The sequence below is a fragment of the Chiloscyllium punctatum genome, chromosome 25, assembly GCF_047496795.1.
Source record: "Chiloscyllium punctatum isolate Juve2018m chromosome 25, sChiPun1.3, whole genome shotgun sequence".
Taxonomy (NCBI): domain Eukaryota; kingdom Metazoa; phylum Chordata; class Chondrichthyes; order Orectolobiformes; family Hemiscylliidae; genus Chiloscyllium; species Chiloscyllium punctatum.
The window spans coordinates 56,532,961-56,549,449 of NC_092763.1; the positions used below are offsets into that span (position 1 = coordinate 56,532,961).

General features: G+C 40.6%; 1 protein-coding gene across 6 annotated transcripts in view; it reads right to left on the reverse strand.

Moving 5' to 3' along the window:
* The window catches only part of gria3b (glutamate receptor, ionotropic, AMPA 3b), a 351,500-nt gene that overhangs the window by 60,060 nt on the left and 274,951 nt on the right, over window positions 1-16,489 (reverse strand). For all 6 annotated transcript variants that reach the window (XR_011964134.1, XM_072595311.1, XM_072595312.1 and 3 more), the window contains exon 12: window positions 9,297-9,495. Coding sequence is in view for 5 of the 6 variants with exons in the window: in XM_072595311.1 (XP_072451412.1) it covers window positions 9,297-9,495 (199 nt within the window). In the remaining variant the exon portion in view is untranslated. The remainder of the gene's footprint in view (window positions 1-9,296; window positions 9,496-16,489) is intronic.

The window sequence follows — 16,489 nt, forward strand, 5'->3', positions numbered from 1 at the left end:
AGACACTAAATAGGGAAAAGGACAAAATTTAGCGAAAGACAGTTCATAAAGAGAGCAAAGAGAAGGATTTCAGAGCAGATTATGAAGGATAAAGACAGAAATACGGGACAGATCAGATGTAGGAAAGAATTCTAGAGTGCTAAAAGCAAATTCACTATGAAGACTGGTTTTAAGAATCTCATCTCCTGGACACACAGCAAAATTTAATGAGTTTTTCAACTGTAGCTTTCTATCCAATAATTGTAATATGAAGGAAAATGTGGACACCACTTGTGCTAGGATTAATTTGTTTTCTGTAGTCATATGTGTTGTCATCTTAAAAACTGCATTCTAATAGTCCTTTGCAAGTAAGAAAATGACATGAAGACGAAAAACACATCTCTTTACAACCATACTCAAATTCTGTGCAACTAAGTGACTTTAAAACATATTAACCTCTACCTTCAAGCTTTTAGCAATAATTCGAAATGCATGCCCTTTAGTAGCTGATTCTCTCTTGATGTCTTCATTGTTTTATCTGACTGCTTATCTGAAATCCAGTTCTGAATAAGTTGCAGCACGTTCCAGTTCAACATTGGGAAGGGCAAAGCCATTGCCTTGCTGCCTTCCATTAACTCCATACCCATGCCACCAATTTGATCTTCTTTCTTGGCTAAATTGCATCTAATGTAAGTCTGAGATAATTCCGTTATTCTGTTGCAGTGAATTCAGTTTTGGCTTTCATCACTAATAAATCCTTTTAAACCGCCAGTCATTTTAGTTAATATATGTTACATGTTTTACATGTCAGCAACTATCCTTTCTCATGTATGAAACTGTTGACAGTATTGCAGCTCAACCTTTTCACAGGATTTCTTATACCCCTCTTTTGCATCCAATGCAATGCATGTAAAAGCTGGATGCCATTTTCATGTCAAACATTTTCTGCCCAATTCCCTGTTATTTATGAATTGTATATCTGCCTTCATGGATATCTTTGTTTCTCTACTTGACTGAAATTTTTCAGTTCATTTCAACAAATCTCTTATTTGGAATTTACTGCACAGTTCCTTAGAAGTCAAAGGGGTGAATTTTTATGGCATTCTGTCACTTGTCTGCATTAGGTTCAGTGGAATAACTGCAGACATCCCTGAAAAACCACAGGAATATAATTTACACAATTTTTCTGAGATTTCTCCAGCTCTGTCCATGAAAATCTGTGGGAGAATACACATGGAAAATACTTCCCTATATATTTTATTTTCCCTTTGTCTGTGGTATTTTCAATAATTTCATGAAAAATTTCACTAAAAAAATCAAAACTTGATCTGCTCATTACAAGTTGGTACTGGTTTCCTTATTTGTTAATACCTTCCTAAATATTCACTAAATCTCTCTCAAAAGTTCCAAGTTCAACTCCTCTGTCTGCAATATTTATCATTCCATCACAATCCTTCTTTTCATCTTCCAAATTTTTGTCCTTTACTACACAAATATATCCTAGTTTCTCACACAGCTCCCTTTTTGATTGCCTTATTCACAGTACTGGAGTGATCATAACCAAAACTAGAAATACCATTTTCTACAAAAATGACCACAGTACATTACTCCTGACTTTGATTCTGCATCTCACCTCTCACCCCCAGTAGCCACTTTTAAATGAACAGTTACACCATCCTAATCTCCATGATGTGTTCATAGCAAAGCTTTTCCAGCACAGCTCCAACACTGGTTTATTTTCTGCAATGTGGAAAATTGCCCAGATATGTCCTGTCTACAAAAACTATGACAAAATCCAACCCAGCCAATTACTGCCCTATCAATATACTCTCATTCATCAGCAAAGTGATGTAAGGGTCAGTGCTACTAAGTGACACTTGCAAAGGAATAACTTAGTCAATGACTCAGTTTGGAGTCTATCAGAGCTGTTCAACATCTGACTTCATTGATCTAAGTGTGGACAAAAGTGTTGAACTTTTGAGAGTGATTGTCCTTAATATCAAGGCCACATCTGACCAAGTGTGGCATTAAAAGCCCTATCAATGGGGATCATGGGAATACTCTCTCAGGTGCTATACCTAACACAAAGGAAGATGGTTGTGGTTGTTGGAGATCAGTCACCTCAGCTCCAGGACATCTCTGCAGGAGTTTCTCATGGTAATGCCTTTGGTCCAACCATTTTCAGATGTTTCATCAATGATTAGGTCAGAAGTGGAGCTGTGTGGTGATTAACTGACCTCCTGTATCTCTCATGCATTTCCACCGTCTACAAGTCAGGAGTATAAAGGAATACTCTCTACTTGCTTAGATGAGTGCAGCTCCAAGAAAATGCAAGAGATTTGTGACAACAAGACAGCCTGCTTGGTTGGCCACATTCACCATCTACAACATTCCCTCCCTTCTTTACCAAAACATAGTGGCAGCCGTACGTACCATTTTCAAATGCATGGCAATAACTCACCATGACTTCTTGTTCCAAAACCACAAACTCTATCACATTGAATGACAATAGCAGCAGATGCCTGGAAACATCACCACCTGGAAGTTCACCTCTAAGTCACAAAACATCCTGACACTGTATTGCCATTCCTTCATTGTTGAGTCAACATCCTGGAAGTCCCTCAGTAACAAAACTGGGTGTCCCTACACCCAATGGAGAGTAGTAGGTCAAGAAACAGCTCACCAACTCTTTCTCAATGGCAAATTATGGAAGGGAAATAGATGTTGGCTTGGCCAGTAATGTCCAAATCTCATGAATGAATATTTAAGAAAAAAATCCATGTCTTTTTTCTTCCGTGTATACATGAAGCTCCTAAGTGGCAACATTGCAGACACTGGGTGAAATCCAATTCCCTTCCATAGGCAAGTTTGGGAAGGGAGGTTCATTTAATCAGGCTGGAGGTGCTGCCTTCAGGGCCTCAGCACACCTGATTGAAGGACTGGCACTGGGAGAGCAGAGGCCTGCTGAGAATCACCCCCGGCCACTCTTTCAACTTACCCTCCTCAGCCGGTGAGCCCCCATCCTCAGCCTTATTCCCAGTGGCCTGGATCATTTGCTGATCATGGGCTTCTGCTGGGTGCATTGCCAGCTAACATTCAATGTCCCCCTGGTGTTGCTTAGAGCAACATGGAGTAGCTGCCCTCTGATTGTCAATAACATTTGGAGGGGAATGAAAATTCCATCCTTGGGGTCCTTGGTCCATTGGAATGCTGGGCACTTACCATTTAACTGCTTGACCAGTGGTTAATATGGCTGGCCTTCCCAAGGAGGTGATGTGGCACTTTCTCTGCTCTCTGGCAGGTGAGACATGTGTGGCCTGGGTTTAATTCTGTCCCTCAACTCGATTTCCACATATCTGAGAACAACTCAGTTCTACCTCTTCACTGCTTTTTCAAATCCATCACAATCTTCAGATTTTCAGATTAACTGTATTAAGTCTAGTGTTAGGTTAACCATAATTTGATCTAAACACTGAAAAGATTGATTCTTACTACCAATTCCATTCGTTTACACAGCTTTTGTCTTGTGCTGAATCAGACTGCTGTCATCCCAGTCAACTGCAAGTAAATATTCTGACCACATATTCTCAAAACCAACCTATTTCCACTCTGCATCATGACCAATCCCAGTTCATCTGCGGTTGCAACCCTGGGTCCCAAAACTTCAAATTAAAAATTTTCTAATTATCTGTGAACCTGTCCTTATTTTAATAACTTCCGCCAGTGCCGCCTCACCTTCAGTATGTCTCTCTTGTTGGCTTTGGCCACTCGTGCATTTAACCTTTACTACCAATATTAATGTTTTGAAATTCCCTCTTTAAACACATATACCTTTCAACCTCCCTCTCCCAGTTGAAGCCAATCCTTTATACTCATCTCTTTGACTGAACATTCAGGCAATCTACCTAATTATTTTCTTTGGCACAGTGGTCATTTCCCACTCCAGATCTGTGCGCAATTTTCCAACCCAGAGGCAAAAACCAGTAATATTTGGAGATGAAGAACTGGTCCTCCATTTTGAAGTATACAGGATGAGTCAGACTAGTGTGTCTCATTCATCAGTTTTACCAGTTTGTCTCTCTGGGAATGAGCATAACGTTTGCAACATGGTTAAGTAATGCCACTGCAATTAACATTTTAAGTATGTGACAATAAAATCATCATTTGCAATACTACAACCTGAAACTTGTTGTTGGTAATAATGGTTTTGTCAGCAGCAAATGTATGATGATGGTAGTAATATTCAGAATGTCTATTTGAACATTTCTCACATGGCTTCCATCTGTTCTGAAGGTGAGCATAGTAGCACCACTGTGCTGAAGGTGCACATTAGCCTAATTGTGATAACTCTTGCTAGCATAATTACACATTAAGGGATGAATGCATCACATTACAGGCTTCATGCATTTTATATAGTCCTCCCCTACTGTTCCTATGGGTTGGATCCTGCAGCTAAGTCAGGTCCTCCAGTGTGCTAATGAAGCAAGCAGCTGTTTAACCAAATTTCTGCTGACAGAAAAGGTTGGTTCTACTGTTAGACTTGCACATGCGCTCTCTGTAAAAGGTGAAAGGGAAAGAGATGGTTAGCTGGAATGGGAAGACACCCGTCAGAGCAACAGGTATACGTGGAGCTATGGGGCAATGAATGAAAAGAACTGGTTCTGGGTGTTTTCACTTTGCATTGAGACAGTTATAAAGCTATGCTGGTTGCTTCAAAATATTCTGCAGACTGTCACACACATAAGAATACCACAGCCAATGGCTGCCAGAAAACAAATCCTTTATCTCTTCTCTTCGCCACCTATATGAAAATAAGGATTGATTTTGACTGAATGAATAAGGTGAATCTGCTTCCAAAGGCAAAAGAATTGGTAAGCAGAGGACACAATTATAAAGTAATTTGCAAAACAGGCAAGGCCAACTACATAAAGTAGCAATTACTCATGCATTGAGTTGTTGTGATCTGGAATGCATTGTTTGAAAGGATTGTAGGAGCAAATTAATTTAAAAATTTCAAAACCAATTGGATACATACTTAAAATCCTCAAAAATATCTGATAAAGATATTTTGGGCAATGGGGAAACATGAGTGTGAGATTATTTCCAGAGTTCTCTTAAAGACTCAGCATGAGCACAATGAGCTGAATTGTGTTCTTCTACACTTTATCCTCAATGATTCTGTGACGTGATATTTCCAGAACAATTTTCAATCTATCTCATGAGGTTATCTCCAAATTTATGCAGTTTCATTTCTTTGTTTATGGTCTTTTGAACGGAACTTTACCAAATGTTTTCTGAAAATCAATAAAGGAAAGATTAATGATGTTTTCCTATTCCCCATGCTCCTTTTGTTTGAGCAACGCTTTTAAAGTGTATTGGTTTTGTTCTCATTTACATCCTGATTTTAATCTGAAACACATGCCAAAACTTCCTTGGCCTAAAGTATGAATTTGAAGTTTAGCATTTGTATTTTATGTTAAATTTGTCCTTAAAAAGTATACTTGAGAGGCTTCTGAAGCTCTGAAGAAGCTTTCATGAATCAGATCTTTATATTACAGTGACAGCTGCAATTATTATTTATATCTTCATTTTATTTCAACTTAACTTGGCTCTTTAGGTCAGTGGGGCGGGAGAGAGGGTAGAAAAGACTGCAATAAGTGAATGGGGGTGGGGTTGGAGGTGATAGGTCAGAGGGGAGGGTAGAGTGGATAGGTGGGAAGGGAGATTGGCAGGTAGGACAGGTCATGAGGACAGCACTGAGCTGGAAGGTTGGAACTGATGTAAGGTGGGGGAGGGGAAATGAGGAAAGTAGTGAAGTAGCGAGTCTGTTTCAGTACATGGTTGAAGAGTTTCAGGGCAGAGGAGATGGCCTGGAGGTTGCAGTGAGAGAGAGACTCACTGAGATTCTTGTGGAAAGAGGAGGAAAACTTCTTCAAGGTAGGCATCCTTGCAAGAGGATTCACAGTAGGGTTAAAATCAAACAGGCAAAAGTGAGGACTGCAGATGCTGGAAACCACAGTTTAGATCAGAGTGGTGCTGGAAAAGCACAGCAGTTCAAGCAGCATCCGAGGAGCAGGAAAATCGATGTTCCGGGCAAAAGCCCTTCATCAGGAATAGAGGCAGGAAGCCTCCAGGGTGAAGAGATAAATAGAGGGGGTGGGGGGCTAGGGAGAAGGTAGCAAAGAGTACAATAGGTGGATGGAAGTGGGGATGGAGGTGATAGGTCAGAGAGGTGAGTGGAGTGGATAGGTGGGAAGGGAGATTGGCAGGTAGGACAGGTCATGAGGACAGTGCTGTTCTGGAAGGTTACCTTGAATAGGTTCTCCTCCTCTCTCTCTCTCTCTCTCTACAACCCCCAGGTCACCTCCTCTGCCCTGAAGCTCTTCAACCATGTACTGAAACAGACTCGCTGCTTCACCAGTTCCCTCATTTCCCCTCCCCCCACCTTACCGCAGTTCCAACTTTCCAGCTCAGCACTGTCCTCATAGCCTGTCCTACCTGCCAATCTCTCTTCCCACCTATCTGCTCCACCCTCCTCTCTGACCTATCACCTCCATCCCCACCCCCATTCACCTATTGTACTCTTTGCAACCTTCTTCCCAGGCGCCCCACCCCTCCACTGTGGAGGCTTCCTGCCTCTATTCCTGATGAAGGGCTTTTGCCCGAAATGTCGATTTTCCTGCTCCTCGGATGCTGCCTGACCTGCTGTGCTTTTCCAGCACCACACTGATCTAAGCTCCTTAGGTCAGTGCATAATGGATACGGTCTGAGTTTACACAGAGGGTGTGTGTGGGCAAAGTTTGTCTACTATGGGGTATTGCTCATCGTCGAGTTCTCCTGAAGGATGTAAGGGACCATTGTTTAGAATAGGGAATGAGCATTGGGATTACAAGGAGATATGGGCATGTTGGGCTGGTGCATCAATGGTATGGGGTGTGATGGGGTGTGAGGGATGAGGGTCAGGGGCTGAATAATTAACAAAACAACTGGGATGAAGTCCCAGAGAACCATGATGGGTCTTTTAAATAGTCTGCCTTGGCCCAGAAGGTTTCCTTCAATTGGTATCCTGGGCAGCAGGCCTGATCCCAATCTGCACCCATAACCTTGAAACAAAGAACCCGCTTTTGGGGTACTTTTCCCCAAGGTGTGTGGGTCATTTCCTAACTTAACCTACTTGTCTGAGGAATGAAAATCTGGCCTTTTATGTCTGATATGCTGGATAAGAAAGCAATTTTAATATCAATCACCATGAATTATATAATAACACTAACAACTTGCACTAAATAAGTAGTTTCATCTGTCCTTTTCATCCTACCCCAACATCAGTATTCCTTACAACTTCTTGAGTGAAATTTTGCCTGTCTCTTGCATTTAACATGATTGAGAGATGCTTCCAATTAGACCTGTGCCACTTCTATAGATGACACAGAAACTGTCAAGTGTTCCACAAGATTGCAGTGCAGATAACTGTTCATTCGTAATGTATAAATCTGGCAAGTGGACTGGCTTGACAGATCTTGCAGGGTATTTTGCGCAAATACAAGTTATTTGTAAGTACTTCTGTTCAGTTCAGACAGCAATCTATTTTTGAAAACCTGCCTTACAAGGTCAGAATCCTCAAATAATGCAGTACTCCCAGGAACATTGCTTCTTGGAGCAATGACTGTCTGTTTTCAGTTGCCAATAACACTAAAATGCTTTGCCTTCTCAAACTTGTTAGCCCAGATTTGGAGGTTGTAATAATGGTTAAACTTTCAATGTTTGCATTATTACAGCTGTGAAATGGACAGAAACCTTTGGAGACTACAAATATAGAGTTAAAGTGGGAAATCTAAATGTTCTATCAGTAATTCCCGTTTTCACCATTGGGCACTGTCTAAGTCCCTCGAGATGAAAATGTTTAGAATGCTCCTGTGATCCTCACAATTGAGATCCTGACTTTGGAAAAGGCACTTGTCTGTTTTTATCTTGTACCTAACGACTTCCCAAGCTAGAGTTATAGAGATGTATAGCATGAAAACAGACCCTTTGTTCCAACTTGACCATGCCGGCCAGATCTCCTAAATTAATCTAGTCCCATTTGCCGGCTTTTAGCTCCTTATCCCTCTAATCCCTTTCTATTCATATACTGATCCAGATACCTTTAAAATGTTGTAATTATATCAGCTTCCACCACCTTCTCCAGCAGCTCATTCCAGACATGCACCCACACTCTGAGTACCAAAAGGCCACATAAAAACTTATGGAGGCATCAAGAAGGCAATGAAAACTGTTTGACTAGCAAAAAATGCCTAATTTCGATGTTTTGTAACCCAATACTCATCTTCACCGGGTGATGAAAACCCAAAAACTGAGAAGCTGTAATACAGAAGTTGGGAAAATGCTTGGACTATTAAGTAGTTGTTTAACCGAGATATCAGCATGTCAGAAGAATCAGCATGTCAGAGAAACATTATACATGCTGAAGCCATTCAGTAGCCTCAGAGCCATTATTATGGAATTTGGGAAGTACTCCAGGCAGATTAGCATAAAATGAGTAGCCATTCAGCATCCTCATTTGCATGATACTACACTGAAATTCCTGAGTCCTCACATGTTGTTATTTACCATACAATTTATTACCTCAAAAATCAAATGGCAAGCTAGCACCAGACCTGACAAGTCAGATCAAAGTGAAAGCAGAGGAAAGTCTGCTCACATTCTGTCCAGTACATCGAGGCAGTGCTATTAATAAATATTGTTGATATAATCCAGATTTTGCTTTTATTATAGCTGTAAATGCTGTTGATATAATGCTGCAGGAAAATTAAAATCTTTCATCAGCTGTCATCTCATCCGAAGGAAAGGCAAATTTGTTCTTACTTTTGCATCAATACTGCTTTTACATATTCTATTAATCTAAAATAAAAGAATCTATGAACTCTGAGCTGTTCTACTAAACTTCAAACGCTACATTGAGGGTGTGTGAAAACAGCACTGTCAAATCTAGATGTTCAGAGCTGGTGCTTTCTTGTAAAACCATCTTATTTACAAAGCGAACTGTTTCTTAGAATCAGCCGCTCAGTGTGACAGGAATTCCAAACTGTAAACTACATTATTGATTGTACTTAACCTTAGCAGATGTTTGAGAAAGGTAACAAATCGGCAGCATTAAGTAAAATTGACCCAAATTTTGCTTTCATCAAAGTGAGATCATTGTATCTTCCCAACAGATTAACAGCTGGATACCTCATTACACAAAACAATTATTCCTTTATATAAGAAAATTACACTACAGATGGCAGTGACAATTGAAAACATCTAAGAAATGCACTTACTCGAAAAAATTCTTTGGTAGAACCTGAATCCAATGTTCCATAGGCAATTTCCGTTTGTTTTGCAAGATCCTCTGCACTTTCTATTGGAGAAACCATTCTCTCCACTGTGAGAAAAGCAGCAAGGTTGGCAGTGTATGATGAGATTATAATCAAAGTGAAGAACCACCAGACGCCTCCAACAATTCGTCCAGAGAGGGATCTAAACATAAAATGAAAGGTCTGTGGTTTAATTATGGTCATATTCATTTTAGAAGGCAAAGTAATTGAGATTGAATTTAATGTATGTAACCATTTATTTATGGCAATTAGAGCAATAAAAACAAAAAAACTTTAAACTCACTTGGAAGTTAATGAATCTCTTAATACATTTATGCAACTTCATTGAGCCTGTTCAAAGTCACATTTCTTAATGTTGGCAGTAAATATATTATTCTTAAGATATTACTACTGTCTCTTTTCATTGCAGCAGATGATAACATGGGATTGAAGGGATATTGCAAAGAACCTGACTGAAAATCAACTCAACTGTTGGAAATAAAGGGAGGAACATAACATTGAAGATGTGGTCAAACCTTTACACAGTGAACATCACAGCATGGCAACACTCTAATTTGGAGACATAAATTAACGTATGACTATACAACCAATTTATTTTTCTTTACTAAATATTGAGAAATATTGACAGTCTGTTAAAACTATTGAACAATATAAAACTGTGAGATGGGATCACAAAGATCAACAACACAGAAAAGGGCCCTTAGACCAATTGTGTCGGCTCCAGTCAAAAACAACCACCTAATTAATCTAATTCCATTTTCCAGCATTTGGCCTAAACCCTTGTATGCCTTGACATTGCAAATGCACATCTAAATAATTATAGAATCATTGTGTCATACAGCATGGAAACAGACCTTTCAGTCCAATCAGTCCATGCCGACCATAATCTCAAACTAAACTAATTCCAGCTGCCTGCACTTGGCCTATATCCTTCCAAACATTTCTTATTCATGAGGGTTTCTGCCTCTTGCATTCTTGCAGGCAGTGAGTTTCAGATTCCCATCACCCCTTCTGTCCCTTAACTTAAATCTATGTCCCGGTCCCTTTCATTAACTGGAAATGTTTCTTCATGTCTACACTATCTATGTCTCTCATAATTTCATGCCTCTCAGTCTTCTCTAAGGAAAATAACCCCAGTCAGTCCGATCTCTCTTCATGACTGAAACTCTCCAGTCGAGGCAACTCTCGCCTGCACCCTCTCCAGTGTAATCACATCCCTACTAATACGTGGATTCTAGAACTGCAGACAATACTCCAGCTGTATCCTAACCAATATTTTACACAGTTCAAGCGTAGCCTCCCTGTCCTTAAACTCTATGCCTTAGCTGGTAAAGGTAAGTATATCATATGCTTTCTTATGGTTTATTTTAATTACATATTCCAAATAATCAATGCATTTTGCAAAATGTTCAAATGAAAATTATTTCTGTCATCTGTTGTGCAGGACTTGAGGGAAAAGTGAAAAGTATTTATTGAATAACATTTTGGAAAAGTAACAGGCTGGCTGAATAATCAATTTCCAAATGTTAAAGAAGGTTTGCTCCCCATTTATTTGCAGTTAGCAAAAAAAATGTTGACAGGAGCTGAGTTTCAATTCAGAGGGCAGATATTTAATTTAATGTATATGCTTAATAAAAATTAAATGCAAAAGGAAATACTGACGGATGTAAATTTGAAGGTTAGAAAGGATTATTGATTAGTTTCTCGTCAAGTGTTTAGCATTTCAGGGTCAAATAAATGGTTAAGCTGGGAATTACAATAAAAAAAGGGCTAAAGAAGAATACAGCTGAACTCTGAAAAGAATGTTGTGCAGAAGAAAATAATAATAAGAACGGGTAGAGTAAATATTCGTATCCTGTTAGTTTAGGATTGGTAACTAATTGTTTGTGGAAGAAGGTCTATCAAGACTGAAGATCCTTAGTAGATAAGAAATGGGAAATAAAACCAAAGTGCTGGAGAAACCCAGCAGGTCTGGCAGCATCTGTAGAAAGAGAAATAGAGTTTTGAGTTTAATCAGGCACTTTTTCACATCTGAAGGTAAAAAGAATTGAAGACAGTTTCCACCCTTGTTTGGCTGCGAGGAATATGCTCAGAGCTCCATAGTCATATAGTCGTATCATGCACACTTTGCTTGCACTTTTGATTGGGGAAATGTACTCTGGATATCATATTAGTGTGGGCATTAGTGCACTCAGTAAATGGTTGCCTGAAGTCAGTAGAGCAGGCAGACGATGACATAAATCAACATATAATTCTGACTTGGCACCACTTTGGAGCTCTGCACTCCAGCTAACAGTATTTCTGATCCTGGCACAGTGAACACGTTTTCAGCAGCAATGAGGAACTCCAATCAGTACTGGTTAAAGGGGCCTTCATCTAATTAATGATTGGCAGTTGCTGATGTCTTCTAGCTGTTTCTTTGATTCTCCAAGTTTGTGGTTTTCCGTTGTCCTTTCAAGTTTTAGCACTCTACAGATAGTGGTGTAAAAGTGCTGAAGCAGCCTCTGCTAACAACAATGTTTCTGCGCAAACTAATTGGTTCCTGGTATGAGTCCATTAAATATATTTTCTGTGGAGTACAACATGGCTCAGAGAATGAACAGATGGTCCACAGAGCAGGATAAGCTGTTAGAAGCAGACAGAGAAGTGAAGTGAAGGTGTTTCAGTAGGAGATGGGGGGGGGGGGGGGGGCGGTGGGGGAGCAAACAACAGAGGCTGAATTTACTTGAAACTTAGCAAAAAAGGAATATATAAGACTTTTTCTCTTCAGCTGGGATATCCTTACTGAAATCTGCTGCATGTTATAGCCATAGTTCCAACCTCAGAGCTGGGCATAATCCACATATTTCAATGACTGTGAAGGCTAAAGTGGCAATGTAGTTTTGTGTATCTGGCTCCTTTGAGACTGGAGCTGGAAAGATTAGCAACATCTCATAGTTTGCTATCCAGTGTTTATCTGAGAGGTCACCAAGACTCTACTCAATGAGAACTAACCATACATCATTCAGAATGTAGAAGGCAAAGTGAGCAAGTAACTTTATTAGCAATAGAGATTTCCCCATGGGCTAGGATACAATCAATTGCACATTGATTTGGGACCATGAACAATTCTGTTCTATACTGGAATTGAAAGAGATTCCAGTCCCTCAAAGTCTAGCTAGTGTGTGAACAATGCATCACGCAGGTCAACATCTGGTACCTTGGCAGCAGCCGTCATGCCTTCCTCTGCCAGAATTCACTGTGCCAGCTATATTTGAGCAACCACAGCAAATAAAAAGTGACTGCTGGGTGACAAAGCTATCCGCAGTCCACAAGGCCGATAGCTCCAGCATGCCAACTATACACACACGCAGCATGTGTATCTTAAAAACCGGGCAGCCATGCAAAGTTTAATAGTGTAGCCCACTAATATGTTGAAATAACATGTCCACTGCCTGGATCTCTCTGAAGGATCCCTGGAATATTTGCAAAATTGATCATGGTCTGATGCATGTAGCACAAAGTTCACCATTGTGAGAGGGCAGATCTTGTCATCAACTGTATGGATATAGCTGAAGAGAAGGAATGTGAGTGAGAGGGGGAGAAAAAGATAGAAGAGGAAAGGAGGCAAACTGACACTTCCTTCCAGATACTGTATTCATGATGAACTTACCCAAGAATTGATTGAGACCAGTAATTGTAAGCTCAATTCCCCATTCACCAAAAGTCCAAGATATTGCCTTTCCTCTGTAACCCCAGCATCAGAGTCTACTTGATACAAAGCAAAAGCAAAAATGACAACAGATTGAATATTCTGAGCCAAGTTTACAAGTCAAACCATTTAATACTGCATGCAAAAGTCAACTAATCACCACTGTTCAACCCTCTTCATGCTTGTCTTCTGGTGTATTTTTGCTTGACCTCGTGATTCCAGGGAGGGCTATCCAGCATGGTGAGGGGAAGGCTGCACTGTACACGGCAGGGAGGCTGCTGATTGCTTTGGAGGATGACTTTGAGCACTCTGGGGTCTGGAAAGGTTGGTTGCATTCTCTACAATGTCAGCAGCAGAAGCAGCTGTTTGGCTCTCAGACAACAGCAAGAAAAGTAGCAGAGCTGGTTAGAAGATCATGTTTTTCATATCACTTATATTAACAGTGTCTGGGCTATTTCCATTTTTAATTTATCCTTTTATGGGTTGTGAGCTTTATTGGCATGGCCAGCATTTCTCACTCATCCCTAACTGTACTTGATAAGGTGGTGAGTAGTTGCTTTTTTTGAAGAGCAGCAGTCCACATGGAATAGGTACAACAACAGCCCTGTTAAGGAATGGATTCCAGGGATTTTGACTGAGCATCGGTGAATGAATGGCAATATAGTTTCAAATCAGGATGGTCTGCCCTTTGGAGAAAAAACTTATTGATGGTGGTGATGCTCTGCATACACTGCTCTTGCTATTGCAGCTGGTAAAGTATGCAGGTTTAGACGGTGGATGTGTGTTGGTAGTGGAGGAGGAAATTAATGTTGAAGGTCATGATTTGGAGGTGCCGGTGTTGGACTGGGGTGTACAAAGTTAAAAAAAATCACACAACACCAGGTTACAGTACAACAGATTTATTTGAAAGCACTAGCTTTTTGAATGCTGCTCCTTCATCAGGTGGCTGTGGAGTACTCACAACCACCTGATGATGGAGCAGCGCTCCAAAAGCGAGTGCTTTCAAATAAATCTGTTGTACTATAACCTGGTGTTGTGTGATTTTTAATGTTGAAGGTGGTAGATGAGGTGCTAAACAAGTGGGCTTCTCATTCATGTTTGATGTGAGAGCTTTGAGTCTAGTTGGAGCTACACTCATGCAGGCAAGTGGAGAGCATTCAGTCACACTTGTGGATAGTTGACAGGTTTTGGGGAATCATGGGGTGAGTTCCTCACTGCAGAATTCCCAGCGTCTGGCATGCCCTTGGAGCCACAGTGGCTGGTCTAATTTAACGGTCAGCTTCAGGATATTGATATACATCCGTAGTAGTATTCTCTTGCTGTTCATCCTCCTGGTAGAGGTCAGCCAGTTTGCATTCCATGGAATCTCTGCTATGCCGCTGGGGTAGCACCTCAAGTGAAGGACAGTTGAGATACTCCGCAAACTCCAAAATAATCAACAGCAATGATGGCTTCAGCTTGTGCTGCAATGAAAGCTGTAATATTGATCACCAAATACTGCATCATGACTGGGTTCAGTGTTCACATCGAGTTAATCACGTTGGAAAACATGGGTTCCATGTTCTTTACAAAGCTACGTGCACTGGACTCCTGTGTAACAGAGTACCTGAGTGACCTTACTAACCAGTAAGCTGGTTCCTGTGAACGTACAAATTAGGGGCATAGGTAACCTATTCAGCCCTTCAAGCCTACTTCATTCATTCAATAAGATTGTGGCTGATCTGTTTGTGCTCCAGTTTACACATACCCATTTACCCCAAATGATATTTGATTCTCTGTTTAACTAGAATCCACCTGTGCCTTAAAGTGTTCAATGACCTCACCTCCACCTCCTCATGGGACAGAGAGTTCCAAAGTTATGCAGGGTCTTGAGTGAAAAGCATTTTCTTCATCTTTGACCACATAACAAAGAAGTGTCCTTACTTCTGGACCCACCCACAAGGGTAAGCAGATCCAACTTTAATGCTGTCCTCTAAACTATGCACTTGTTACCCATCCCAAATTTAAATAAAAATCTTTCATGGGATGTGAGCATTGCCCACCCCTAACTGCCCTTGAAGTTGGTGGTTTGCTATGCTATTTCAGATGGTAGCTCAGAATGATATTCGTAGTGATAGTTGAACCCTTGTCCATGGAAAGGACCTGTGGATGACTCATGCAATGACATTATCATTACACCATCAGCTTCCCAGAATTGTGTTGAACTGCCTTCCTCAACTACTGTAGTCTACGTTGTGTAGGTGCACCCACAATTCTGTTAGGAAGGTAGTTCTAGCATTTTCCTGCAGTGACAGTGAAGGTATGATGATATGGTTTATGACAGGATGGTGTATAGTTTACATGGGACGGTGTTCCTATACATCTGCTGTCTTTGTCCTGGGTGGTAGAGACTGTGGATTTCAAAGGTGCTGTTGGAAGAGCCTTAGTGAATTATATCAATTGTTAATATCTGAGCTGATGGCTGCATGAGTGAAATTGAGTGACAGTGAATTTTCATCATTGCTTTCTTCATGCTGTTCCTCTGCACTCTGCACATCTTGAATATCTGAAGAGCTACTAGAAAAAATATATGTTGTGGTGCTGAGCATTTCTGACGAAGGGCTTATGCCCGAAACATCGACTCTCCTGCTCCACGGATGCTGCCTAACCTGCTGTGCTTTTCCAGTGCCACACTTTTCGGCACTGAGATGTGAGACAGCTTGAGGTAGCAGGTAAGCAAGTTAGGGATTGGGAAGGGTGAATAGGCACAAGATCCATGGTTACACCATTTGCAGTTTATAGATCAGGAGAATGTGGGATGAGGAATAAATGGGAACTTAGAAGGTGGGATTAACTATGAGGATACCATCACCCTGATGGATTCAGCCCCACCTCTGGATATGGGCTCTTGTCTCACCAAATGATATCCTCATAAAGACTGTCTCTACAATGGGTGTTAGGACATTCGTGTGCATATAATCTTGTCCCTGGCTTTTCTCCTATTCAGCTCTTGCTGCCTTTAGTTATGCTCACTTTGATTTACATGAAAGATGATTTACATTGGGCCAAATGGTCTGTTTCTACACTGTAGGAAATCTAATCTAATCAAGAGGGAAGTGTGTTAGTTGTTACATCTCCATATAACCAGGCAGCAAAAGATAGAATCGGAGCTTAATCTTCATACAACTGCAAGCGTTTGTTTACAGAGATATTATGCACCTTTAATCCAACAATCACAGTTGCAGTCTGTTCTTATACACACGTGCAAGTGAATCTCTAAATAGTGCTCATCACCCGAATAGAATTAAAAATCCATGTAAAATTAACATGAGTGATTATCATGAAATTTATTTGGGTGATATTGAGTAGCTGGCAGTGTGTGCAAGCTGTGAGACATGCAACAGCTTTGAGTAATATGAAGAGTGTACAAATCTCAGACAAGAAAACTGATTGATGACATTCTTAG